Source organism: Diadema antillarum, unplaced genomic scaffold (assembly GCF_040938485.1).
Source record: "Diadema antillarum isolate AM-2024a unplaced genomic scaffold, OU_Dant_1.0 seq00001400_RagTag, whole genome shotgun sequence".
Taxonomy (NCBI): domain Eukaryota; kingdom Metazoa; phylum Echinodermata; class Echinoidea; order Diadematoida; family Diadematidae; genus Diadema; species Diadema antillarum.
In genome coordinates, this window is record NW_027272155.1 from 97905 (window position 1) to 120822 (window position 22918).

General features: G+C 40.3%; 1 protein-coding gene across 1 annotated transcript in view; it reads left to right on the forward strand.

Moving 5' to 3' along the window:
• Positions 1-22392, forward strand: part of LOC139709038 (battenin-like) — a 42539-nt gene extending 20147 nt beyond the window's left edge. The window contains exons 12-14 of the mRNA XM_071621006.1: positions 643-736; positions 967-1107; positions 21503-22392. Of these exons, the coding sequence (XP_071477107.1) occupies positions 643-736; positions 967-1107; positions 21503-21628 (361 nt within the window). The 3' untranslated portion in view covers positions 21629-22392. The remainder of the gene's footprint in view (positions 1-642; positions 737-966; positions 1108-21502) is intronic.
• The last annotated feature ends 526 nt before the right edge of the window (positions 22393-22918 follow it).

A 22918-nucleotide genomic window follows, 5' to 3' on the forward strand; every position in this document is an offset into this window, starting at 1 on the left:
GAAAAATTCACGAGTATAATAATGGTTTGGTTTTGCACTTGTCATGTACATGCAATTATTAAAGTACAAGAGTCAGATCTTGGGTCCCTTTTTGGGGATTTCCCAAGAAGTCCAATCGTATCGGTTCACTGCTCTTTAGAAGAGGGAAATCGGTGAATGAGTAGTGACTATCAAAAGGATATGGGTTGCATGAAAGTCCACACAAAAACACATCAACATTAGTCTTCTGCTCTCTACTGGAAAGTAGGAATTGAAAAGAAAAGGGAGAGAAAAGAAAAAGCTTTTCAATGTTTTAATGTGTATGATGTGTATTTTGTTTTGATCATCACAAATTTTGCGAGATTGCCTATTGAAAGAAAAGGAATAGTTTGTCTTTCTCATTTGGTGAAAGTGGTTCTTGATCCTAAATTCAGCCACTCACAGAATTTTTTGCTGAAGTTCCAGTTTGCAAAATATGTGCTTTGTGTGTTAGTTTGAAGCCTGTGTGATCGGGGGGGGGGGGGGGGAACACACACACACACACACACACACACACAAGTTAGCAAAGTAAAACAAAAATACAGAAAAAAAAATCTCGCCTTGGAAAAGAAAGATGCAAGAAGGACTTTTATGTATTGGTCATTTTCTATTTGTTCCTGACAGGTATCAAGTTGTCTACCAGTTGGGTGTTTTCATCTCGCGGTCATCGGTCAATATTTTGTTCATCGAAAAGACATGGATAATGGCCGTCCTCCAGGTAAGAGATTATCTGAATGTATGGACTCATTTCTTAATCGCCTGTGTCTAAAATATAGGACGATTCCCCATAAATTAAGAACTTGGTGAAGAATGCTCTCGTGATGGGTCAAAGGAAGTCGGTGGTTCTCCTCTGTTAAATTTTTAATAAGACACCTGTCCAGTGTCAACCGACAATCACAGGCTGCCATCATAATCCTCTCATCCTCAATCTTTGTTTGGCCCGTGCAGGTAGTGAATTTGATCTTCATTGTGATGCAGCTGCTGTACTTCTTCATCCCCTCCATCTTTATCATCTTTGCCATCATCCTGTACGAAGGGCTGCTCGGCGGCTCGGCGTACGTCTGCACGTTCTACGTCTTGCGCACACAGGTGAGCACAACAAACCATGCATGCTGCACCCAAGTTGTACAGTACCTGCCCCTATGATGGGGAACCACTGTAGCGAGAATGCCACATTAGTGCAACAAAATTCAATGTAGCGCACTTATTAGGAATTATTTTCACTGCTTTATTGGAACCACAAACCACTTTGTTGGGACATATTTCGACTGAAACACTTCCATTGTCCGTCTTTGATGTCTAAAAATGATGACTACATGTAAATCCTTTGAAATGATCGCAGGGATTATTTCCTTGCTTCGAGAGTTATTTTCTAACCAATATTTTCTAACTAACCAAGAGTCTGGTGTTTACACAGTCTAAAAATTTGCTGTTGGGCTATTGACCGATTCTGTGACGCGCTATGTGTATTTTTGGCATGGGCAGCGCCATTACGCGGTGTCTCAGCTGACCCCTCTCCCCCACCCCCTTCCGCGCACGGAATGAAAAACTGATGCATGGTTGTTTTAGCCAATGGGCGTGTCGTACTGAGTGTGCGAATGCTTGCCTAGTGCGTGAACCTTTGTTACCAGTGCTCGATAAACATGTTGCCCGGGGGTGGGGGAGAGGAGGGGGGGTCGGCTGGGACGCCGCAAAATGAGCTCATGGCTGCGCCCAGTGCCACAAAATGTCTGCTGCCCTCAACGAACCCGAATCAGTCAATAGGATGTTGTGCTTGTGGTTATATCAAGTGCCATCATCTACTCATACATATAATTACTTGCAATCATGGCGTGTTACCTTCCCCACCTGTGATCCATAGTCTCCTATGTAGTGTGTGTTTGTGCATGTAGTGTGTTTTAAGGTGGACTTGTGTTTGTGTGTTTTCGCAAGAGGATTTAATAGGGGATATTGTTGTCTTTCAATCCAGGCAACGAGGATACATTTCATACTGGGCATATCACTGTTTGTTCGTAGTATTTAAAGCAAATGAAGAAGCCCCCTCTTAAAGGGATGGTACAGTATTGGTAGAGGTAAGAATGGGGCTTTTAACTTTTTGCGAGATATCAAAAAACCGTTTGTAAAATAGTACAGAGCGTACCTTTTTAAGAGGAATTCAAAGTTTGTTTGATGAAAATCGGTTTTGGAATGGCTGAGACATCCAAAAATAAAGTAGAACAAAGCGATCGTAATAAAAGCTGGGTCCCCCATTTTATTAGAATTGCTCTGTTTTGGGTATCTCAGCCATTTCAAAACCAATTTTAATCAAATAAATGTTGAATTCCTTTTGGAATTATATGCTCTTTCATATTTCATATTGAGGTTTCTCATAATCTCACCCCAAAATGTTAGAAACCCGAAGTTAGGTCTCGACCAAAACTATACGATCCCTTAAGGCCCTAGGGGTACCTGAGGGGCATATAATGCACCTGCACATTCTGCATGTTCAGTGTCTGCATGTAGGCAAATAGTCCTTCACACTTTTTCTTTTTCTTTTTGACATATGTGATGCGCTCCGTCGGAATGAGTCAAAAGTCGCAAAAAATGAAATCGTAGTTATGCCTATATGTGAATTCTACAGACTCTAAGCTTTACACTGATATGTAATACAACTCATTTCGACATCCCTATAGATCATTAAAACGAATATCAACTATGTTCATGACGTCAGTCCATTTTCTAAATAACGGAGAAAATCGTTTTCAAAGTTCAGGCTATGTTCAAGCTCACAACCTGTTTCTTTCACGGGACGAAACAATACAACAGTCCCGCTTAGCGACGGCGTTTACGCTCCATCGCACGTACTACCGTATAAGGCGATAGCTTGGGTATGTAAGATAATTAACCAATCGCAGGACAGGTCTATCATTAACAAATCTGACCAATACGGCAGCCCGAATGTAAACTTCGGCGCGTTTGTGTCCGTGCCGTTGCCGCCGCATGAATGAGTCGGTACGCGTTGCGTGTCGGCTGCGTTGTGGTTTGCCGCAAGTTTTTAACTCACAAACAATAGGAAACAGTAGAAAGAAAAAAAGGCACGCAATGCGTCTTACGAGAAGCGTCTTTTAGCGAGGGCGTTGATCGCTTCCATTCTCCTCCCATGTTGTTGTCAATGGAAACTAAAGAGGATGCGTTTAGCAACTACCAATACCTAAATATAGAGCCTGAGAACCTATTGTAAGCGGGCACGCAATGCGTCTTACGAAAAGCGTCTTTTAGCGAGGGCGTTCATCGCTTCCATTCTCCTCCCATGTTGTTGTCAATGGAAACTAAAGAGGATGCGTTTAGCAAGTACCAATACCTAAATAGAACCTGAGAACCTATTGTAGGCGGGGTTCAAAAGACAGCATCGGTAGAAAAAGTCAATGACGTTAATTAACGATAGTCGTCTTTTGAGATCGTGTTCTTTGCGTGTACTAAAAACCCTCAAATTACGCACATGGTCGTAATGTTGCAGAGCATCAAAGACTGCTTTCGCGTCTGTTCTGCTGCAGCTGTATACAGCCGTAACATTCTGAATTCCCGCCATATTAGGCACATTTCCTTTATAGGCGTTGCATGCACAATAATCATCGCTTATCACGCTTGCCAATGCTGCACATATTATACGTATATCAGAAGCAAAGGTTGATGTAGGCTTGACAGCTTCACGTTGGGTTTACAATGATTGTATCATAAATATACTTCTTATTCTCAGTCACTTCTGTAATACCATAGCATATAAAAAAACATTAACTTGTATTTTAAGCTGATTTTTTTTTTACATCACTTTTGCAGTTGGAGTTTGGAGTATAGATAATAATACTGACAAATATTCGGAATTAATACTTAGGCCTTCTTTATTCACAAACCTTATTAGAAAAAATGATTGCTTGATTACTTTCGGGTAAAGGAACCACCGGAAAGGAACCGCATTTAATTTTCTTGTTAACGAACCTAAGCTAATAGCGAACCATGTTTCCTTGTGTGATTAACGAACCTTCAGAATAATCCATTGTATTAACCCCCCCCCCCCCCCTCCCCCAAGGATAAAAAAAACACATTTCAATGTCATGCGTTGTCAATAGTGATAAAAGGCCCGTTTTTATTTCGTAGTGTGTCTCAGTACTCCTGTGCTTACTTTTAAGGATGTGCCTCTCTTATATAGTGATTGCGATTGATGTTCAACTATTTCTTTCAGGCTTGAACAGGAAGAAGCTAAAATTCAGGCAAGGAGACGAGTTTTCTTCCATGAGATACAATCATTAAGACATACATCTATTCCCGAAAGTTGTGTGATTGCTTATGTGCTGAAGAATTGTGTCCATTACATGAATCAGGCACTATACAAAACAGTTGAAATCTACTGAAAGTCGAACTTCGTTCTCTTTTTTTCATTTCCATTTAAAGCGGGGATAGACTAGAATTTAGTTTGTCTATACTGGCAGGAGACATTACATTTTTCCAGTACATGCTCCGCATTTGAACAGTCGCCATATTTTCGTGGTCAGAATCAGATAATGGACAAATGATATATTATGAAAATGAAAATACAAAACAACGAACACGCCATATGTACAAACATTATGAACTTCAATGAATTAAACTTACTTGTGATATTCTGCATAAAAAACAAGCACGCCGATCAAATAATTCAATAGAATTAATAGAACACACAGCGATGTCATGCATGGCAGATCAAATTAAGTTCAGTTGGTGAGAAGCTAAATGAAGTTCAAAAGTTGACTTCTTTTCGTTTCTCTTTCAATTCATGAAGACAGAATTACATTGTATATCTAATGAAGAGGATTGTCTCTGTTGCGAACGATCGCCATATATAGCACTGTTAGTCTTCTGCGCAAATCCGAATCCCTAAATACTTTAATTTTTGCTTGATAATGTAATAACCCTGCTTATAACTTTATAAAGGACTCACAAATTCAAAGTTTCAAAACGTATACTAAAGCATTATATTGTACACTGTGTATTTTTATCAAAAAAAAAAACAAAAACATTTTGAATGCGTTGTGTGTTAGCATGTTAATAGCATCAATCTGCCTTTTATTTTCCGTACGTAAAGCGCACAGAAACGTAACGAAACGTTACCAAATACAGTGAAATGCATTGTACGGCGTGGCACTATCATTAGAAGTAAATCCCATTCCTTTTTATTTTATTTGCTTGAAGCAGTCGTCAAACCATTTTCGCAGCGACATCACTTAGGAATTAGAATGTATGAAGATAATCGTTACTCATTACCCACGCTGATGTAATCGGCAGGGGGTTATGTAAAGGGTTCCGTATGTTTGTTTGTTTGTTTGTTTGTATGTTTGTTTGTTTGTTTGTTTGTTTGTTTGTGTACAAGATAACAAGAGAACGGGTAAACGGATTTGCACGAAATGTTCAGGGAATGTTTGGATAATGACAGGAAAGAATCGATTAGATTTTGGTGATAATCGGTTGACCCTTGCAAATTCTGTGTGACCTTGAAGTTTTGACCCCATGGTATAGTGACCACTCCGAACATTTTCCGTTTCTTTGCGATTTTCCGCTACCATACAAATATGGCGCGCCATTTGATCAATAATGCCGATTAACTGTTCATCGCCGAAAAACACTGTTTATCGGCGATAAACACTGAAAAAACACTGTTTATCGGCGATAAACAGTGTTTATCGAACGAAAAACACTGTTTATCAACAGAGAAAAACTATGTTTATCGACCAAGTGATAAAGTGTTTATCGAGAAAAACTATGTTTATCGACCAAGTGATAAACAGTGTTTATCGACGAAAAACTATGTTTATCGATCGACCGATAAACAGAGTTTTTTTGTGATAAACACTGTTTATCGACCGCCGATAAATGGTGTTTATCGAGAAAAATTCTGTTTATCAGTTGATAAAGGTGTGATAAACAGAGCTTCATCTTGATAAACAGAGTTTATCGCTCGATAAACAGTGTTTATCGCCGATAAACAGTGTTGTTGGTCGATCGGCGTATCTCCCAAAGCGTATCTCCCAAACGATCCGAGTTCGCTGCATGCAACTCTGTTCGTAAGACGATCCAACTTCGCTGCTCAACACCATTCGTAAGAATTTCGAAATTTACGTTTATTTGAGGAACTATGTCCTTCTTGATTGTTTGTTTGTTTGTGTGTTTGTGTACAAGATAACAAGAGAACGGGTAAACGGATTTGCACGAAATGTTCAGGGGATGTTTGGATAATGGTAGGAAAGAATCGATTAGATTTTGGTGATAATCGGTTGACCCTTGCAAATTCTGTGTGACCTTGAAGTTTTGACCCCACTAGTAGTGACCACTCCGAAAATTTTCCGTTTCTCACTTTGCGATTTTCCGCTACCATACGAAAACATAAACTCCCAAACGATCCGACTTCGCTGCTCAAATGTTCGTAAGAATTCCGAAATTTACGTTTAGGCCTATTTGAGGGACTATGTCTTTCTAGATTTATGAAAGTTCGTTCTCCGTCGCCACAAACTGGCCCGTATTTTGATGATTTGCACGATATGCGCGCTCAATGTCAATGCGTGTGCAAGGCCGCTGACAATGCATCGCGCTCTACACTGTTGGTGCAAAATTGCATCGGGGACGTTGCGGCGCTCGTTGGTGACCGAATACTGGTGCAGTAGACCTTTGCATTCAACCCTTGCATTGAATAATTCCCGTAGACACTAATCATAGGGGTAATTGCTTAGGGGGTACGTAAATTTTGTTTTTCTTTTGCGCTTTTGTGGATACCATCAAAGATCGTACACTCATACGACCTTTGATATCATCACGCTCTCGGCTTGCTATAATCAAAATATCCCGCAAGAAAACGGCGTATTTCTCGATTTTTAGCGCTTTTTCGGCGACCCGTCGCGTAGACAATACTCTTAAAACTGGACTTAATTCGCGCGCGCTTGGAAAAGTTCCGATTCTGCACTTTTGACGGTGGAATTTGGGATATTTGATGGATTTTTGGAGGAGACTAAAGGACTTTCCTGTTGTGAATGAGTGTTACCGTATGTGAAATGATGTGACTTTGCGTGTGATGTGACTGTAGAACCAAAGATCGTACACCTCAGTCAACGATGTCAGTGTACGATCTTTGGTAGAACTCACTGGCTGGTGATAAAGCACACTGGCAATTAAGTGACCGAATTCTGGTAGATGACCGAATGCACATTATGTTTACCCCGACTTTGTACTTCAGGCGTGGGTCTGCCGCCTTTGACGGCCCCTCTCTAGTTTATTCTGCGCTACTGACATAGCATTTACATTTTCCAACTTTTATTGACATGCAGTATTATGTTACTTTATGGTTACGGTTACGAATGTTGGTTATGAATTCAAAAGACTGGTTTATTAATTGAACTATAAAGGTAATAGCTGTTTTGAAAGTAGTTCGATGCAAGTTCAAAACGCAATCGAAGTCATCGTCATAGGGGGAACTGATAGCTCTAGAAAACTTGTTTAGGCTAGTAAAGATTGCCGTACGCAATCTTTGTAGAAAGTTTTGACCTAGGCCATCTTTCGAGTATTTTGAGAAATTATATAAAGAATTATTTGTTTTGATTATGTCAAGAATTAGTTTGAACTATGAGAATAAAAAGGCACGGTTACCCAAACAATGTCGTGGTTTGATTAGACATGATGGGTAAAGTGAATTCATGACTTGACTAATCCTTACTGAATTGATGATCACTTCTGTAAACCATCAGTTATGTCTTGTAGATGATACCTCTGTAATCGTAGTCAAAATTCATTTGAGGCGATCACGTTTGATAATCAAAGTAAGAGATTACAATCGGCTGTGCGGATGTATATGATTGCCATATTTACATGTCTGATTTCTGTAAACTATGTTATATTTAAATTTAAGTTCCCTTCCCTCCTTGATAAAAGTTGTGTTGGGTTTTCGCTATAGGCATTTATTAGGAAACGCTGTAAAAACGACAACAAATGCCTACTATACGGGTCTAGGAACAGTACCCCCTGAAAAACCACCCTCCGGATAACTACCACCCAGATAATTACCCCCCAGGACAATTCCCCCCTAGGGCAACTACCCCCCGGACAACTACCCTCCAAGGGCAATTACCCTCCAGGGTAATTACCCCCTGGGACAACTACCCCCAGGACAACTACCCTCCTAGGGCAATCACCCCCAGGGCAATTCCCCCTTAGGAAATCTACCCCCTGGATAACTACCCCTCGGATAACTACCCCCGGATAATTCCCCCCGGATTATTACCCCCCCGGATAATTACCCCCCCCCCCCCCCGGATAATTACCCCCCGGATAATTACCCTCCGGATAACTACCCCCCCCCCCCCCGATAATTACCACCAGGATAATTATCCCCAGATTAATTACCCCCTCCTCCGATAACTAGACCCCAGATAACTTCCACCCGATAACTACCCCCTCCGATAACTCCCCATGGATGATTACCCCGGATAAGTAGGCCTACAACTTCCCCTCCCCTATAACTATCAAGAGGAAAATTACCCCCAGGACAGTACACCACGTCAATTACTCCCTGGGTAACTACCTCCCGGGTCACTGCCCCCACCCCCACCCCGACTCTTACTTTTAATAAAAAGGATATCATTACTACAGAAAACGAAGTTCTTTGTATTATTTGCCAGGAATCACGGAGATGCCATACTGAGACATCATCTTATGAAAACAACATCTTAAGGATTTACGATTTGTATCGTTTGCATTTAGGACGATTTATGTACAAGCTTAATTTCTCCCTCTGTATTCTAGTAGAGCGGTTAAGCCCTCAAAATCACGAGAATTGTGCAAAATTTGACTAAAGTATGAAACTTTCACCAGTGTTAGTACATACCATAAGATTCATTTTAAGATCGGGAGGTAAGTCTGATTTGACCTCTGATGACCTCCAGCGGTCAATGAACTTTAAATATCAGAATATTGATGTTTGGAGGCATTTGTGAATGACAGGCTTAGATCTTGGTTACGCTGCACTAAATATGCATTTGTACTACAAATCTTCTGATTCCACAGGGCATTGACAGGTTTCTACCTTTGACCTCTGATGACCTTTAGAGGTCAATGACCTTAAAATACCATAATATTGATCTGTGATGTTATTAGTTAATGATAAACATGGTTAAGATGTGCAAAACAAGCATATCTGTTTTGCAATGAAACTGTCTTCATATTCCAAAGAGCAAAGACAGGTTTCTAACTCTGACCTCTGGTGACCTTTTAGAGGTCAATGACCTCAAAATATCATAATATTGATCTGTAGTGTCATTAGTTAATGATAAACACGGTTAAGATGTACAAAACAAGCATATACCTGTTTTACAAGAAATTGTCTTCATATTCCAAAAAGCACAGATAAGGCTCTACCTCTGACCTCTGGTGACCTTTAGAGGATGTACAAAACAAACACAATTGTAGCCCAGATGGCTACCAGCACGTGTTTATAATAAAGAATAAAATAGAATAGAATAGAATAGAATAGGATAGAGAGTAAAGGAAAACAACACTGCAGTCCTTTTCCTAGCCCTTTTTACACTTGTGTTTCTTAACCCGGACTTTCTCTGACCCAGGACTATCGTTAGTCCCGTATCAATTGTTTCAGCTTTTTACACTGGCCAATCAGTCCCGTACTATCTCTTGTCCGGGGCTAAGGAGAAAACTGACCTTTTTACACTCGTATTTCTTAGCCCCAGACTTTCCAAACCACATTAATATTCATGATTACGCTGTGCACTGTACACGTACACGCACGCACCGGCAGCACTTGATTACCTCGTTTCTGATTGGTCAGTGGGGGTCGGACTTCGTCTCCATTGCTTAGCCCTGGATTATTTTTTCGTTCTGTTTACACTCACTTGCTTGGCACCGCAATTGCGGTGCTAACCCTGCTATTTTGCAGGGCCAGATAGTACGGGATTATCGGTGGGGCTAGCCCACTTTGGCAAAAACGAGTGTAAACAGTGGGCTAAGGATAGTCCCGTACAAGCGGTGGGGCTAAGCCCCCCCCCCCTTAGCCCACCTTTGGTACGGGACTAAGCAAAAAATTACAAGTGTAAAAAGCCCTTATGAAACCGTTTATGTTCCTTCCAGCTATTTCCTTTCTTTTGTGTGTGTGTGTCAAAACCACCTCTTCCAAGAAAAGTCTATGGTCATAGGAATTTATGAGTTTGATGTTGGCTACTTTCCCCGCTAGTGGTCAGCACTCTCCATCCCCAAAGCCCCGCGCCAAATTACGGGGAATGACGTGATGACTTGTTTTTGCCCTCTGATCCCCAAACATAAATGACCCTCTGAGCTGGAAGGTGGCCCTCCTGCCAGAATTTATCCCTCTATTTTAGCATTTATTGTTTAGTGGAGTGGGTCAAACAGGAACTCCAAAGACAAATTCAGGGATAATGACCCAGAACAACGATGACGTTGGTTGCCATAAGGACACTAATATTCATTTGGTTTATCATTTTGATATCCAAGAAACAATAAAGTCTTTACCAGTGGTTACAGAGAACAAGTGAATGAAGAAACTAAAAGACAGTGGGCGAGTTAATCAGAAATTGAGATGAATCATAGAAAATTGAGTTTTCACAGAAACGAATAGGAGGAGCAAATTGAACATTTGACCGGTAAGAAATTAATTTCCAGTGAACGCCACACCCCAATGTAAGATTGAGCCAATGAAATGCTTTAGGGAAAGGAAGTTTGTTAGTAAATTAGTTATAAAAAAACATGTCTCAGCCGAGAAATCAGTTAGAGTGGCAAGCACAGTGGGAGCGGCTTCACACTATGTAGTGAAGCAAAGGCTGCAGAGTATTTTGGAATTTTGAGGAACTTTGAGAATAGTTGGAGACCACAGAGATAAAGTCAGGAGTTCCCCTTTCTTGGTACATCATGCCCCCCCCCCCCCCTCCAAGTCAACCAACTAATCTTTATCGACGCCGAATGCACCATCGACCTACGCTGTGAATGTGATGAGGATCTGACTGTCATGACTGAACCGGCGAGCAGCAGGACATTAGGAAAAACTAGGAGTCACGATAGCACAAAACTTTGGTTTACGCCAATTTGGAGTGCAATTACAAACTCCAAATAGTCAACTGATGTCATCGGAGATGTTGAAGCGCCCTGTCAGACTGATACAAAATGGAGAGTGATGGTGATGAAGAGAATAGGCCTACTGACAGCGTGACGGCAGACCGCTCAACGGACGGCCCATGCAGTCACACTGACGAGATCGACAATGACATGCAGACGAGGACCTCATTCGTCGACCGAGAGTAATCATTTAAGAGGAATGACTTTACGTTTGAAGATATTTCAAGAGATGTAGTAGTCTGACATGTTAAGGGGCAAATCATTCTACTCCTTGCAGTCTTGTGAACATCCGCTTGTATATTTAGCGAAAACTGTTCGAGTACGTGGACAGTGATAAGTAGGCCCCTATAAGTCACTCTGTCGAGTAAATTATATATGAACCAAATGGCTTCTTTTGAACATGTATTGTGTTGAAAAGTTCTTGGTAATTCTTTTCCAGGCAAAATGTGTACATGAAAATTCCGATGTTAAAATGCATGTGATGGGAAATGCAAACAGTATGTGCGAATGCCTCTATTATGTTTCCTGCTATACTTGTTTGTTAGTGGGGAAAAGAAAAGAAAAGAGAAGTCTCGCTCTACCACGACTACATACTACAATGCCTACGGATATCTTTGTTTCACATTGTTAGTGGGGAAAAGAAAAGACAAGAGAAGTCTCGCTTCATGAGAGATGTTCAGATCCCGCTCGACACCACAACGTCTACGGATGTCTAGGCTGAAGGTGGGTTTGAATGTCTTATAGGGCCGATAGAGCACTAACAGTAAGTGCAGATTAATTGGCACGCTAAAATGCATGTGATGGGAAATGTAAACAGTATGTGCGAATACCTCTATTATGTTTCCTGCTAAACTTGTTTGTTAGTGGGGAAAAGAAAAGAAAAGAGAAGTCTCGCTCTACCACGACTACATACTACAATGCCTACGGATATCTTTGTTTCACATTGTTAGTGGGGAAAAGAAAAGACAAGAGAAGTCTCGCTTCATGAGAGATGTTCAGATCCCGCTCGACACCACAACGTCTACGGATGTCTAGGCTGAAGGTGGGTTTGAATGTCTTGTAGGGCCGATAGAGCACTAACAGTAAGTGCAGATTAATTGGCACGCTAAAATGCATGTGATGGGAAATGTAAACAGTATGTGCGAATACCTCTATTATGTTTCCTGCTATTGAAAACTTGTTTGTTAGTGGGGAAATGAAAAGAAAAGAGAAGTCTCGCTCTACCACGACTACATACTACAATGCCTACGGATATCTTTGTTTCACATTGTTAGTGGGGAAAAGAAAAGAAAAGAGAAGTCTCGCTTCATGGGAGATGTTCAGATCCCGCTCGACACCACAACGTCTACGGATGTCTAGGCTGAAGGTGGGTTTGAATGTCTTATAGGGCCGATAGAGCACTAACAGTATTTAAAGTGCAGATTAATTGGCACGCTATCTTTTGAAGAGAAACAATACTTTGTTTCACACAAAATGAAAAAGCAGAAAAAACAACTGATAATCATCCGCTCATGTAAAAGCAAGCAGAAGTTTTTCAAAACATTTCAAGAGGCATATTTGTGAGTTACAGTCTGTTAAACATGCCAATATACTCTGAAAAACAAATTGAAGGCCACCTTCAATAGGCCACCTGCAATACAGCCTCGCATTTTCGGAACAGGAACTGATTCCACGTAAAATACATAAACATGTATTTTGATTTTTCCATGCATTTTTCCCATATCATTACACACAATTTCAGCTCACTGTGTGCAGACTGAGCACGACCTGATAATTCAGAACCTCTGCCTGAGAAAGGAGTGTAGAATATCCCGCGATTCAAAAAGAACCTTTCTTATCAGCTCGTGCATCCTGTACTCTATGTGCAATGCACTCATCATAGAGACAAAAGCTTGCCTTCACCCAAACTGTTTAGATATTGCCATTGGAAGACTCTGATGATCGCATACAGTGGCTGTGGACCTATAAGAACGCTGGTCTGACTACAGGATGTCTATCCAGTTTAGTCGTGGAGGAGATCTGTGTGCCGATCGCGTGCTTCACTGAAGACGCAGATGCTGCCCTGTCTTAAAAGAGATCGAGGGTATAGATCTAGACCAATTTCAGCAGGTTACACTGAATCACCACTTGCTGGCAGAGAGTCTTAACCGGATCATGCAGGTGATATTACCCGCTGCCAGCGTACCCTGATTCACACATATGATGCAAACCGGATGGCGGCATATTGGAAACAACCAATATTTGGGCATGGGGGCACAACTCTTGGCCAGGCCCAAGTGTTAAGGAGTATCGAGCATAAAGAAGACAATTAGAGTAAATAGTAGTTCCACTCCTATTTGGAATTGAGGTTCCTAAACAGGTCATTGAAAAAATGCCCAAAATTGCCTGACGTAATGACCCAAACTTAATTGGATGACAATAGCAAGTTGCAAGACACAGGGTTGCTTCATGTGGAATGCATGTTATGCCTCACAGTATGTCGCCTTCCAAATGGTCCATGACGTCACTGTATGCTCCTGGACCATGAGTCATTCACCGGAACCATACAGCCCACGAGCTTGACACTGACCAACACAGGCCCGCCAGCTGGAAACTAGGTAGCATTGCCCATGAGCTTGACACTTAGGCAAACCAGGCCCATACGAATCCGACACATGGAGGGGGGGGGGGGGGGGGGGGGAGGGGGAGGTCCACAAGACCTACACTGAATAGATTAAGCTTTCTGATGTAATACATATATTAATCTCGTGGGCTTTGTTTTCCTCGAGTGTCGAGCTCGCGGACCGCACAGCTTGTGGGCCTATTATATTTGATGCCGAGCTCATTGACCTTGTTTATCTAGTGTTTAGGTCACGGGATGTATGACTCGTGGGCTGCGTAACTCATGGGCTGTACGAGTCGGGTTGTTTGACTCGTGACGTACATCGCTGATGAGGTGGGCCTGTTGTTTTCTGGTTAGCATCTGTCACCCTTTCATCCAGTTCAAGGGACTTTGCCATATGCCTGTTCACAAACTATTAAGCATCAACCCAAAATATGGTACTCCTCTCCCCACCTTCCATGTTTAAGCGTACAAATTTTGTCCAGTGCAAATTGGATAATGTTGCATATAATTTCATGCAAGCTATAGTCTGCATAACTTACCCAAACAAATATTATATTTGAGGTCACTGCCATCACTGAAGACACGTAAGCTTCATTTCTGAAATAATTGACCGCTCACATTCCTCAGACCTGTTACTATGAACCAATGCTTTAAAGTGGAATGTGCATACATACTTTGATTATAACGTCAAGGCGTGATTTGTACATGATTAAACATTTAGGATTAAACCAATGAAGCCAAACATCAATATTTGCAATCCTACACAAATTTTTAGTGATATTCTAAAAGTCTGACCTCACATTGTCCTTAGAGGTCAAAGTTGGATATACTCAGGGTAATGACCAATGTTCTGTGGAATGAGAAGACACTTCTTATACAATGGAGTATATGCTAATAGCATAATGCATGATTGCACACCAGGTAAACAGTTAACCATTGAATATACATCAAATATCAATATTTTGATATTTTGAGGTCATTGACCTGTCACAGTCCTCAGAAAGGCAGAGACGCGTAAATAATTTCCCTTGATCTGAGGAATAGGAAAAAGATTCAGTTGTAACACAAATTAATTTTTAGGACAGCGTTATGTTTATCATCAACCAATTGCACCAAATATCAACATTCTGATAATTTGAGGTCAATAATTGACCTCTGGAGGTCATTAGAGGTCAAAGGTAGAAACCTGTCAAGGATCTATGGAACATGAAGACAATTCCAATGTAACAAAAATGAGTTTTTAGTACATCATTACCATATTCAACATTAATCAATGACGCAAAATGTCATTTTCTATCAAATTTTGAGGTCATTGACCTCTGGAGGTCATCAGAGGTCAAAGGTAGAAACCTGTCAGGGTTCTATGGAACATGAAGACAATTTCACTGTAACGAAAATGAGTTTTAGTACATCATTACCATATTTAACATTAATCAATGACGCAAAATATCAATTTTTATCAAATTTTGAGGTCATTGACCTTTGGAGGTCATCAGAGGTCAATTCAGACTTACCTCCCGATCTTAAAATGAATCTCGTAACATGTACTAACACTGGTGAAAGTTTCATGCTTTAGTCAAATTTTGCACAATTTTTCGGCTTATCTGCTCTACTATTCTGACTCTATGTTCATAAAACACGAAGCTGTCCCTTCATATCCTACCCGGTAATCCAGTAAATGTCAATGCCTTTCACCAAAACTATTTTCGCTAAATCTGTATTTTCTTTTACTGTTCCGAAATTTCGGATTTCTCTTGATAGTATAGTATAAAAGAAGTTTTAAAGGGTATGTACAGTTCTGGTCGAGGTGAGAATTTTGCTTTTAACGTTTTGCGAGATATTCAGAAAGCACTCTATGAGATGTCAAAGATCATGCAATTCTAAGGGGTATCAAAAGTTTATTTGATGAAAATCGGTTTTGAAATGGCTGAGATATCCAAAAACAAGGTGAAACAAAGAGATCCTAATAAAGGTGGGGCATGTCGCCTTTTATTATTATCACTTTTTTTGGATATCAGCCATTTGAACACCAATTTTCATCAAATAAACGTTGAATCCTTTTAAAAATTACATGCTCTTTCATATTTCATGAGATGTTTCTCACTATCTCACCGAAGAATGTTCAAAACATGAATCCCCACCTCAACCAGTACTGTACAGTCCCTTTAAGTTTGAATGCCTTTACCATTGAATTAAAGACATTTTGAAGAAATGTTACACTTCAGAATGAGTTATACTTTTTGCAATATTTTTTTAGCCACAATGGTTTACAACAACTCCATGTAACACTTCTTTATTTTGAGGAGCTTATATCTCATGCCTCACGTGCCCTGGTTTTGACCCATCATCTTCCTCTTCCCTCTCGCTTTTCTCTGTCCACCGTGAAGGTAGTCTATTCCTGTCATTCATTACTCACCTTTCCTCTTTCTCTCATTACAAGGGATTTATCTCGTGTGTGTTCATGTGCAATGCACTCCCGTTAAAACGAAATGCTCAGGACCGGCAGTTTTTTGTTTTTGTTTTTTTTTTTTTTTTTCGTTTTAACGAAATTTCATTATAACCGAACAAATATAATATGCAATGTATAAGGAAAAGAAGGAAACCACGCATAAAAAATTTTGTTTGTTGAATCCTCATACGCTGGAAAGCTATGTGAGATGGGAGAATACCTTTTTAATTTCGTTTAAATATTACATTTTAAAAAGAGCATAAAGTTGTTTGTGTTGTCACACATGTGGAGAAAATGACGGTGTAGGATTTGGTTACAGTTCGCTATTCCAAAAGTTCTTTTCTTACTATAAAAGTACGTTACTCCGAAGGCTCCTTATTCCGAAGTTTTGCCATTCCCGGGATTCCGATGGTTTGTTTATCTGAAGGTTCGCATTTCTGAAGAATCATTATTCCGAAAGTTCATGATTTAGATCAAAATAATATATTGTTCATTTTCCGAAGGTTCGTTGATCTGAAAATGAAATGAGGTTCGTCATTTTGAAGGTTTATAAATCAAAAAGTGAGAAAGGTTCACTATTCAGAAAGTCCTTTGTTCCGAAGGCTTTTTCATCCGAAAATGAAATAAGGTTCGTTATTCCGAAGAAATTTTGTTAATGAAAAAAAAAATGAGAAAGGTTAGTTATTTCGAAGATTTATTTATCTTAAGACGATTATAAGGATTGCAGTTCTTAAGTTTTGTTAGTGTACTCTCCTTTTTTCACCATGCATTAACGATATTTTTGTAATGTTCCGATTAACGAACGTTTTGAATTCCTATCATGTTCGGACTAACGAACCGTATAAGAATGAGAATAACGACCATATTTTATTATCGGATTAACGAACCTTTGTTATGGAATAACGCCAAAATGTGCTTAATATTTCATTTCCGAACTATTACGGACATTTAGTTGTATCAGAATCTGTGTTTTGTATTAAAGGACTTCGGAACAATGAAACTAACCTTATCTGAATTCAGATTATTGTATTACAATAATGCAAGTTCCCCTCGGAAACTGTGCGTGATACACGGAGTGAACATTCAATGATGCGTTCGCTCATGCAGAGACGCTTTAAAAATGCTTGTTCCGCTACGCATTTTCGAATGCGATCCGCATTTCGTTAAAACGGAGCACATTTCCTTTATTTTTCTTTGTCAGTGGTGCTCAGAAAATACTTCGTGATAACGAAAATTTTGTTATAACCGTCTTCGTTATAAGCGAATTGTGTACCATAGACTTTAATGGCGATAATTTGGGGACCAGAAGTTTTGCTTCGTTATAACGAAATTTCGTTATAACCGTGTTCGTTGTAATGGGAGTGCACTGTATCTTTATTTGTGTTCTTCGTCTCTGTCTTAATTTTCTCTCTTTGCATTGTTTCATCAATTTTGTAACTATTTTACTGTTATACCGTTAACGCTCATTTCAGAATTGCCCTACTGCATCATTGGGCATTAACAACTAGTATATCAAGAATGTGGGAAGAGATTGTCACCTCCTTGGTATGATCACCGCAGAGCATTACCTCCCTTGACAATTACTCCTTATTAAAATTAGGCTCCAAACAGTCACCCCTCTTACAATAACTCTCCCCCAGAAAATTACGTTTCTTATTGTTATTTTCGAACAACGTTTGCTATTTGAATTGAAAAAAAAAACAACATTTTTTCACTACATATCGTCTGGTTTTGGTCGAGACCTAACTTCAGGTTTTAAATATCTTTTGGGTGAGAAAATTAGAAATCCCTTACGAAATATTAAAGAGCATGTTATTCCAAGAAGGATTCAAGTTTTTGTGAAAAAAAAAATACTCTTGAAATGGCCGGGATAAAACAGAGCAGCCATATAATGTAAAAAGGATTCTGTCAACTACAACTCTCTATAGATCTATTAAAAAAGAGGGTGCAGGACAAAAGACTTCGTTAACAACTAGGGGTGTTTTGTAAAAAAAAAAGAAATACCGTTAAACTCGTAATATTTTACTCTTTCTAATCAGACTAACTTATATATGAACTGGATTTCCCCTTAAAGTGTCGAGAACATTTAACTTGAAAACTAGCACAATTCTACTTGTATGTAAAACAAGCTGTAATCTTACTCTTATGACAGATTAGGGCACCGTTTGATAAAAGTTGCCAGTTATGACATCTTGTTAGTCTCTAATAATTTCAATAAAACCATGGGTTCTGCTTGATTGATAAGCTCGAGTCACCGACTTGTTACCATGGACCTGCTTTGATCGACCTACAACGATTGGTAATTGTGTGGAACTGACAGCTTGTCAGGACTGACTTCATAAAACCGTGCCCGGATCCTATCAGAAATTATGGCTTTATGTCGAAGGGTCCCTCGCTAATGTTAAGGAAATATGAATTGCAGTGAAATCAACTCTCCTTTTCTTATGTTTATCTTCTAATGTGTTATAACGGTAGAAAATGACAAGCCAAAAGAGTAAATGATGACAGTGTAAGAGAAAGGTGCATCTTCTGATATGGTGTTATGAACTTATGGAAAAATTACAAAGGGTGGTACTTCTTTCGGGGGGCGGGGAGGGAGGGTTGTCCAGTAGGTATCAGGAGAGGGCGGGGGTGGGGGTCGGGGTATGGTTATGGGGGGGGGGGGGGGTAGTAATCCGGGTGGTAGTTCTCCGGGGGGTAGTTCTCCGGGGGGTAGTTATCCGGGTGGTAGTTATCCTGGGGGTAGTTATCCGGGGGGTAGTTACCCAGGGGGTAGTTCTCCGGGGGTAGTTATCCAGGGGGTAGTTATCCGGGTGGTAGTTATCTGGGGGGTAGCTATCCGGGGGGTAGTCATCCAGGGGGTAGTTACCCAGGGGGTAGTTATCCGGGGGGTAGATGACCTAAGGGTAATTGCCCTTGGGGGTAGTTGCCCTAGGAGGGTAGATGACCGGGTGGTAGTTGTCCTAGGGGGTAATGGCCCTGGAGGGTGATTGCCCTAGGAGGGTAGTTGTCCGGGGGGGTTGTTGCCCTAAGGGGGAATAGACCTGGGGGTAATTATCCGGGTGGTAATTATCAGGAGGGTAGTTGCCCAGGGGGTAAGTGCCCGGATACGCTACTATACATCAAGAGATGATACATACATGAAACACAAAAATTTGTATACGTTCTGATATAATGCAACTGCTGGTTTGTTAGTTAGTTAGTTTGTTTGTTTGTCTGTTTTGAATTACCATGGTCTTTGTTGGGGGAAAGATGAAGAAAAGTAGTAGACGGTGTATCACTCTCAAATCCGGATGATTGCGATAAGTGTGTATCCCTGCCCTTTCTATACAGGTAAACGATTTAAGCTTGGTATGCTATTATAAAAGCCTGCATGTGTCACGCAGAAGAACTGATTCCGCGATCACTTTTAACCTTTCATAAAATTCACGTTTTAAGATAGTAACGACAGCTTGTAGGAGATAGAGTAAGTTAGCGTCCCTGACTGTGGTTCTGAAGACAAAAGGGGACTGAAAAATTCTTTTGCAAATTAGCAGACATAATGCCGATCCTCCAACACTGTTACTCCATTCCGTCACTGATTCTGCTATCAATGGCGACGAAAGAATACTGGTTGCGTGATTATCCACCCCTTGATAGCAGGAAGTTTACCTTTCATTGTTTAAGGCTTCGTTGATGCGGGGTTTATTCGGATACAAGGCGTGAACAGTGTCGTCCGAGTTCTTTCATTCGAAATTCCTCAGAATACGCAATTCAATGGGCAATTAGCGCTGCTACTTCGCAAAGCTGTTAGCCAAATTCTTTGCAGACTTGACCTCTCACATGTCAGCTACACGCAATACACGACAAACAGCTATCATTACACACATTCTGATCAAAAAACAAAACAAAATGAAAAAACACACTTTTGAGTAGCGACACAGCTTTCTGTCCCTTTCTCAATTAGGTCCTACTTCTAAAAAATACACAGATGACAAGAGTCAGAATATCCTCAAAAGGGAACACGACCTATTTGGGCATTAATAATGTTTGTCTTCCGATTTCTCTCCATGCCGTCACGGCCCAAACCATCATAAGAAATAGGGCAATAAGTTTTATTAACCAGGGAAATAATAGTACGCATTACATACATTTGGCGAATTATCACACGAATTGTCGACTTTATAAAAACGATAATACATTTAATTGACAACTTAGGCCCTACTATATCTCCAGAGATGAACTTTAAACAGCAAGTCACATACCAGGGAAAGAAAGTTATGATTATTTGAATGAATTCATTAATGAGGCCAATTAAAAACCGTTGTAAAAGTACACACTCGCATAAAGAGGTTTCAAGTTCGATATATGATCATTGTATTGGCTCATAGATAAAGTATCATAAATTTTGCGTGATCGTTCGATGGAATTATTTTTTTCAGCGCGATTTGTGCGTCACATCAATCACCACTTCATGAAATGGAGGGCATGTATAAAACGAAACTCGCTGGTCATGCAATCGATAGCCTTGGTCAGCTCACTATTATTGCGTAATATTCTAAAGCCCTCGCCGCTTGGCCGCCGATGCCGCTGCGCGCATCATGCTTTGTTTTGTCTTCAATGGGGTCAAGAGCAATGCCTCATTAGCATACACCCTAGCAACGGAGGCGGAGTCTCGATCGGGCAAGAACAATAGGTGCGAAACGCAACGCAAAGGCGAGCGTTCGAAAAAAATGTAACCGAAAAAAATTGTCTCAGAAAAACTGTGATTTGGGACACTTGTACTCATTCTTACACGCTGAAATTTTCTGTACAAACAGATAAAACATCAAGGAATCAAAATCCGTAATAAAAAAGTTTCGACCAGAGCAGTGCTTCCCCTTCATTTTCGGCTCATTACGGGAAAACTCCCCGTGCGACTTATGACTCATTTCGTCGGAGCGCCACACATATATCCTCCTTTGTTTGTGTATGCACTTGTGCACTACATGAAGATGAAGCGTATTAATCATTTATTGTAAAAGTGGATATTTTCAACACCGCGAAAAAATTTCCACTTTTACAGTACATGCTAAAACAAATTTGAATATTTTTCTGGATGGTTTTCAATTTCAAATTTCAGAACAAATCAGTTGATATATCCGAATGAATATTTTTTTTTCCAGAAAAAAATAATGGAATGTTCCTGGTTATTTTGAACCAAACTATCATATTCCCAGTTGAAGCCTCTTACTAGAATGTGTCAGGTGTGCATGTCTGAAATATATTTTTGATGTGTACATGTCAAAACTTGTTTCTGTTTTATCATCACATTCTAGTTTGCAGGAGGACAGAAAGAGTTTGCCCTCGGGGCGGCATCAGTCTCGGACTCTCTCGGCATCGCCACGGCAGCCATCATCTCCTTTCCGGTGCATAAAGCCTTCTGTTCGAGATCCGTCAAGTAACCAGTCTTCACAGGAGGGAAACCAGAGTATGATATGCGTACAGTCAAACCTGTCTCTAGCAGCCACCCAAGGAAGACGAAAAAAGTTAGCCGCTCTAGACGCGGTTTTGAGCACGGCTTTTGTCTTAGGGGGAATTGTTTTTAGTGGTTGTATACGGCAGGTGGCTGCTATAGACAGGTGGGCACCAAGACAGGTTTGATTGTATTTCAGTATTTCTGTACATGTAGGTATGATATCTAAAATGTGACATGATATACATTATTGTAATCCTTTACTGGGGCCACCATCGAGGTCTGTCTCAGTTGATGATGGTACCCTTAAGCATTCCCCCCCCCCCCCAACCATTTCAGTGTGATATGAATGCACAACTCATTATATCCGCCAAGGAATGACGCTATGTTTATGTTGACGTTGATTTGTCTGTTTGCAAGATAACTCAAAAAGTTGTGAATGGATTTGGATGAAACTTACAAAAAATTTTAAAGTGACACAAGGAAAAGATGGTTATATTCTGGGAGTGAGCTGGGAATTTTTATGAATTTTTGAAGAAATTCTTAATATTTTGGCAAATAAAATGTAGGGTCAGCGAACTTTTGAGTTCAAGCTGCACATATGTGAGGTTTGCATATGCGCACTAAAGCTTTGTTTTGCTCAAGGAGCTACGCAGTAGGAAGCTTATGAGGTAAACACTTCTAAGCTCTCTTCTTTTTTTTTAAGCTATCATTGGGAGGGATGCATGTATGGTTAAAAATGAGCTGCTTGGTGGAGGTCTTCTGCACTCTCTGAGTGCTTTTCTATTTTTTATATTTGTATGTTCTTTTGTGTGTGAGACAAACACAGTACTATACATGTAATATGGTCTTATTTGTGATTTTTTTGACATCACGTAACATGTTTATAAGTTCATTTTACTTGAAATATTGTTTTAGTCGCGGAAAAAATGAAGAAATATGATTGAAACAAAAACAAGTCCAGCAAGGCTTCTTGGTCATGTTTAACCTAATATGCTCCCACCAGATTACGAGTAAAGGACAAGGAAAGTATTATTGCAGTGGTTGTCTGTCGTTTGATTTCTTTTTTCCTACAAGTGGAGCACGGTAGATGAATCCAACTTAACCCTAAAAGGGCCGGGGGGGGGGGGGGGGGGGGTTGAATCAACCCCCCTCGACATTTTTCGACAACCATTCGAAATTTTTTGACCGCGCTGCTCGCTGACTTTTTACTTTCAAGTCTTGCACATCTTATGACACCATTTTCGTAAAAACTGGACATTCTGTTGTACGACGCTGT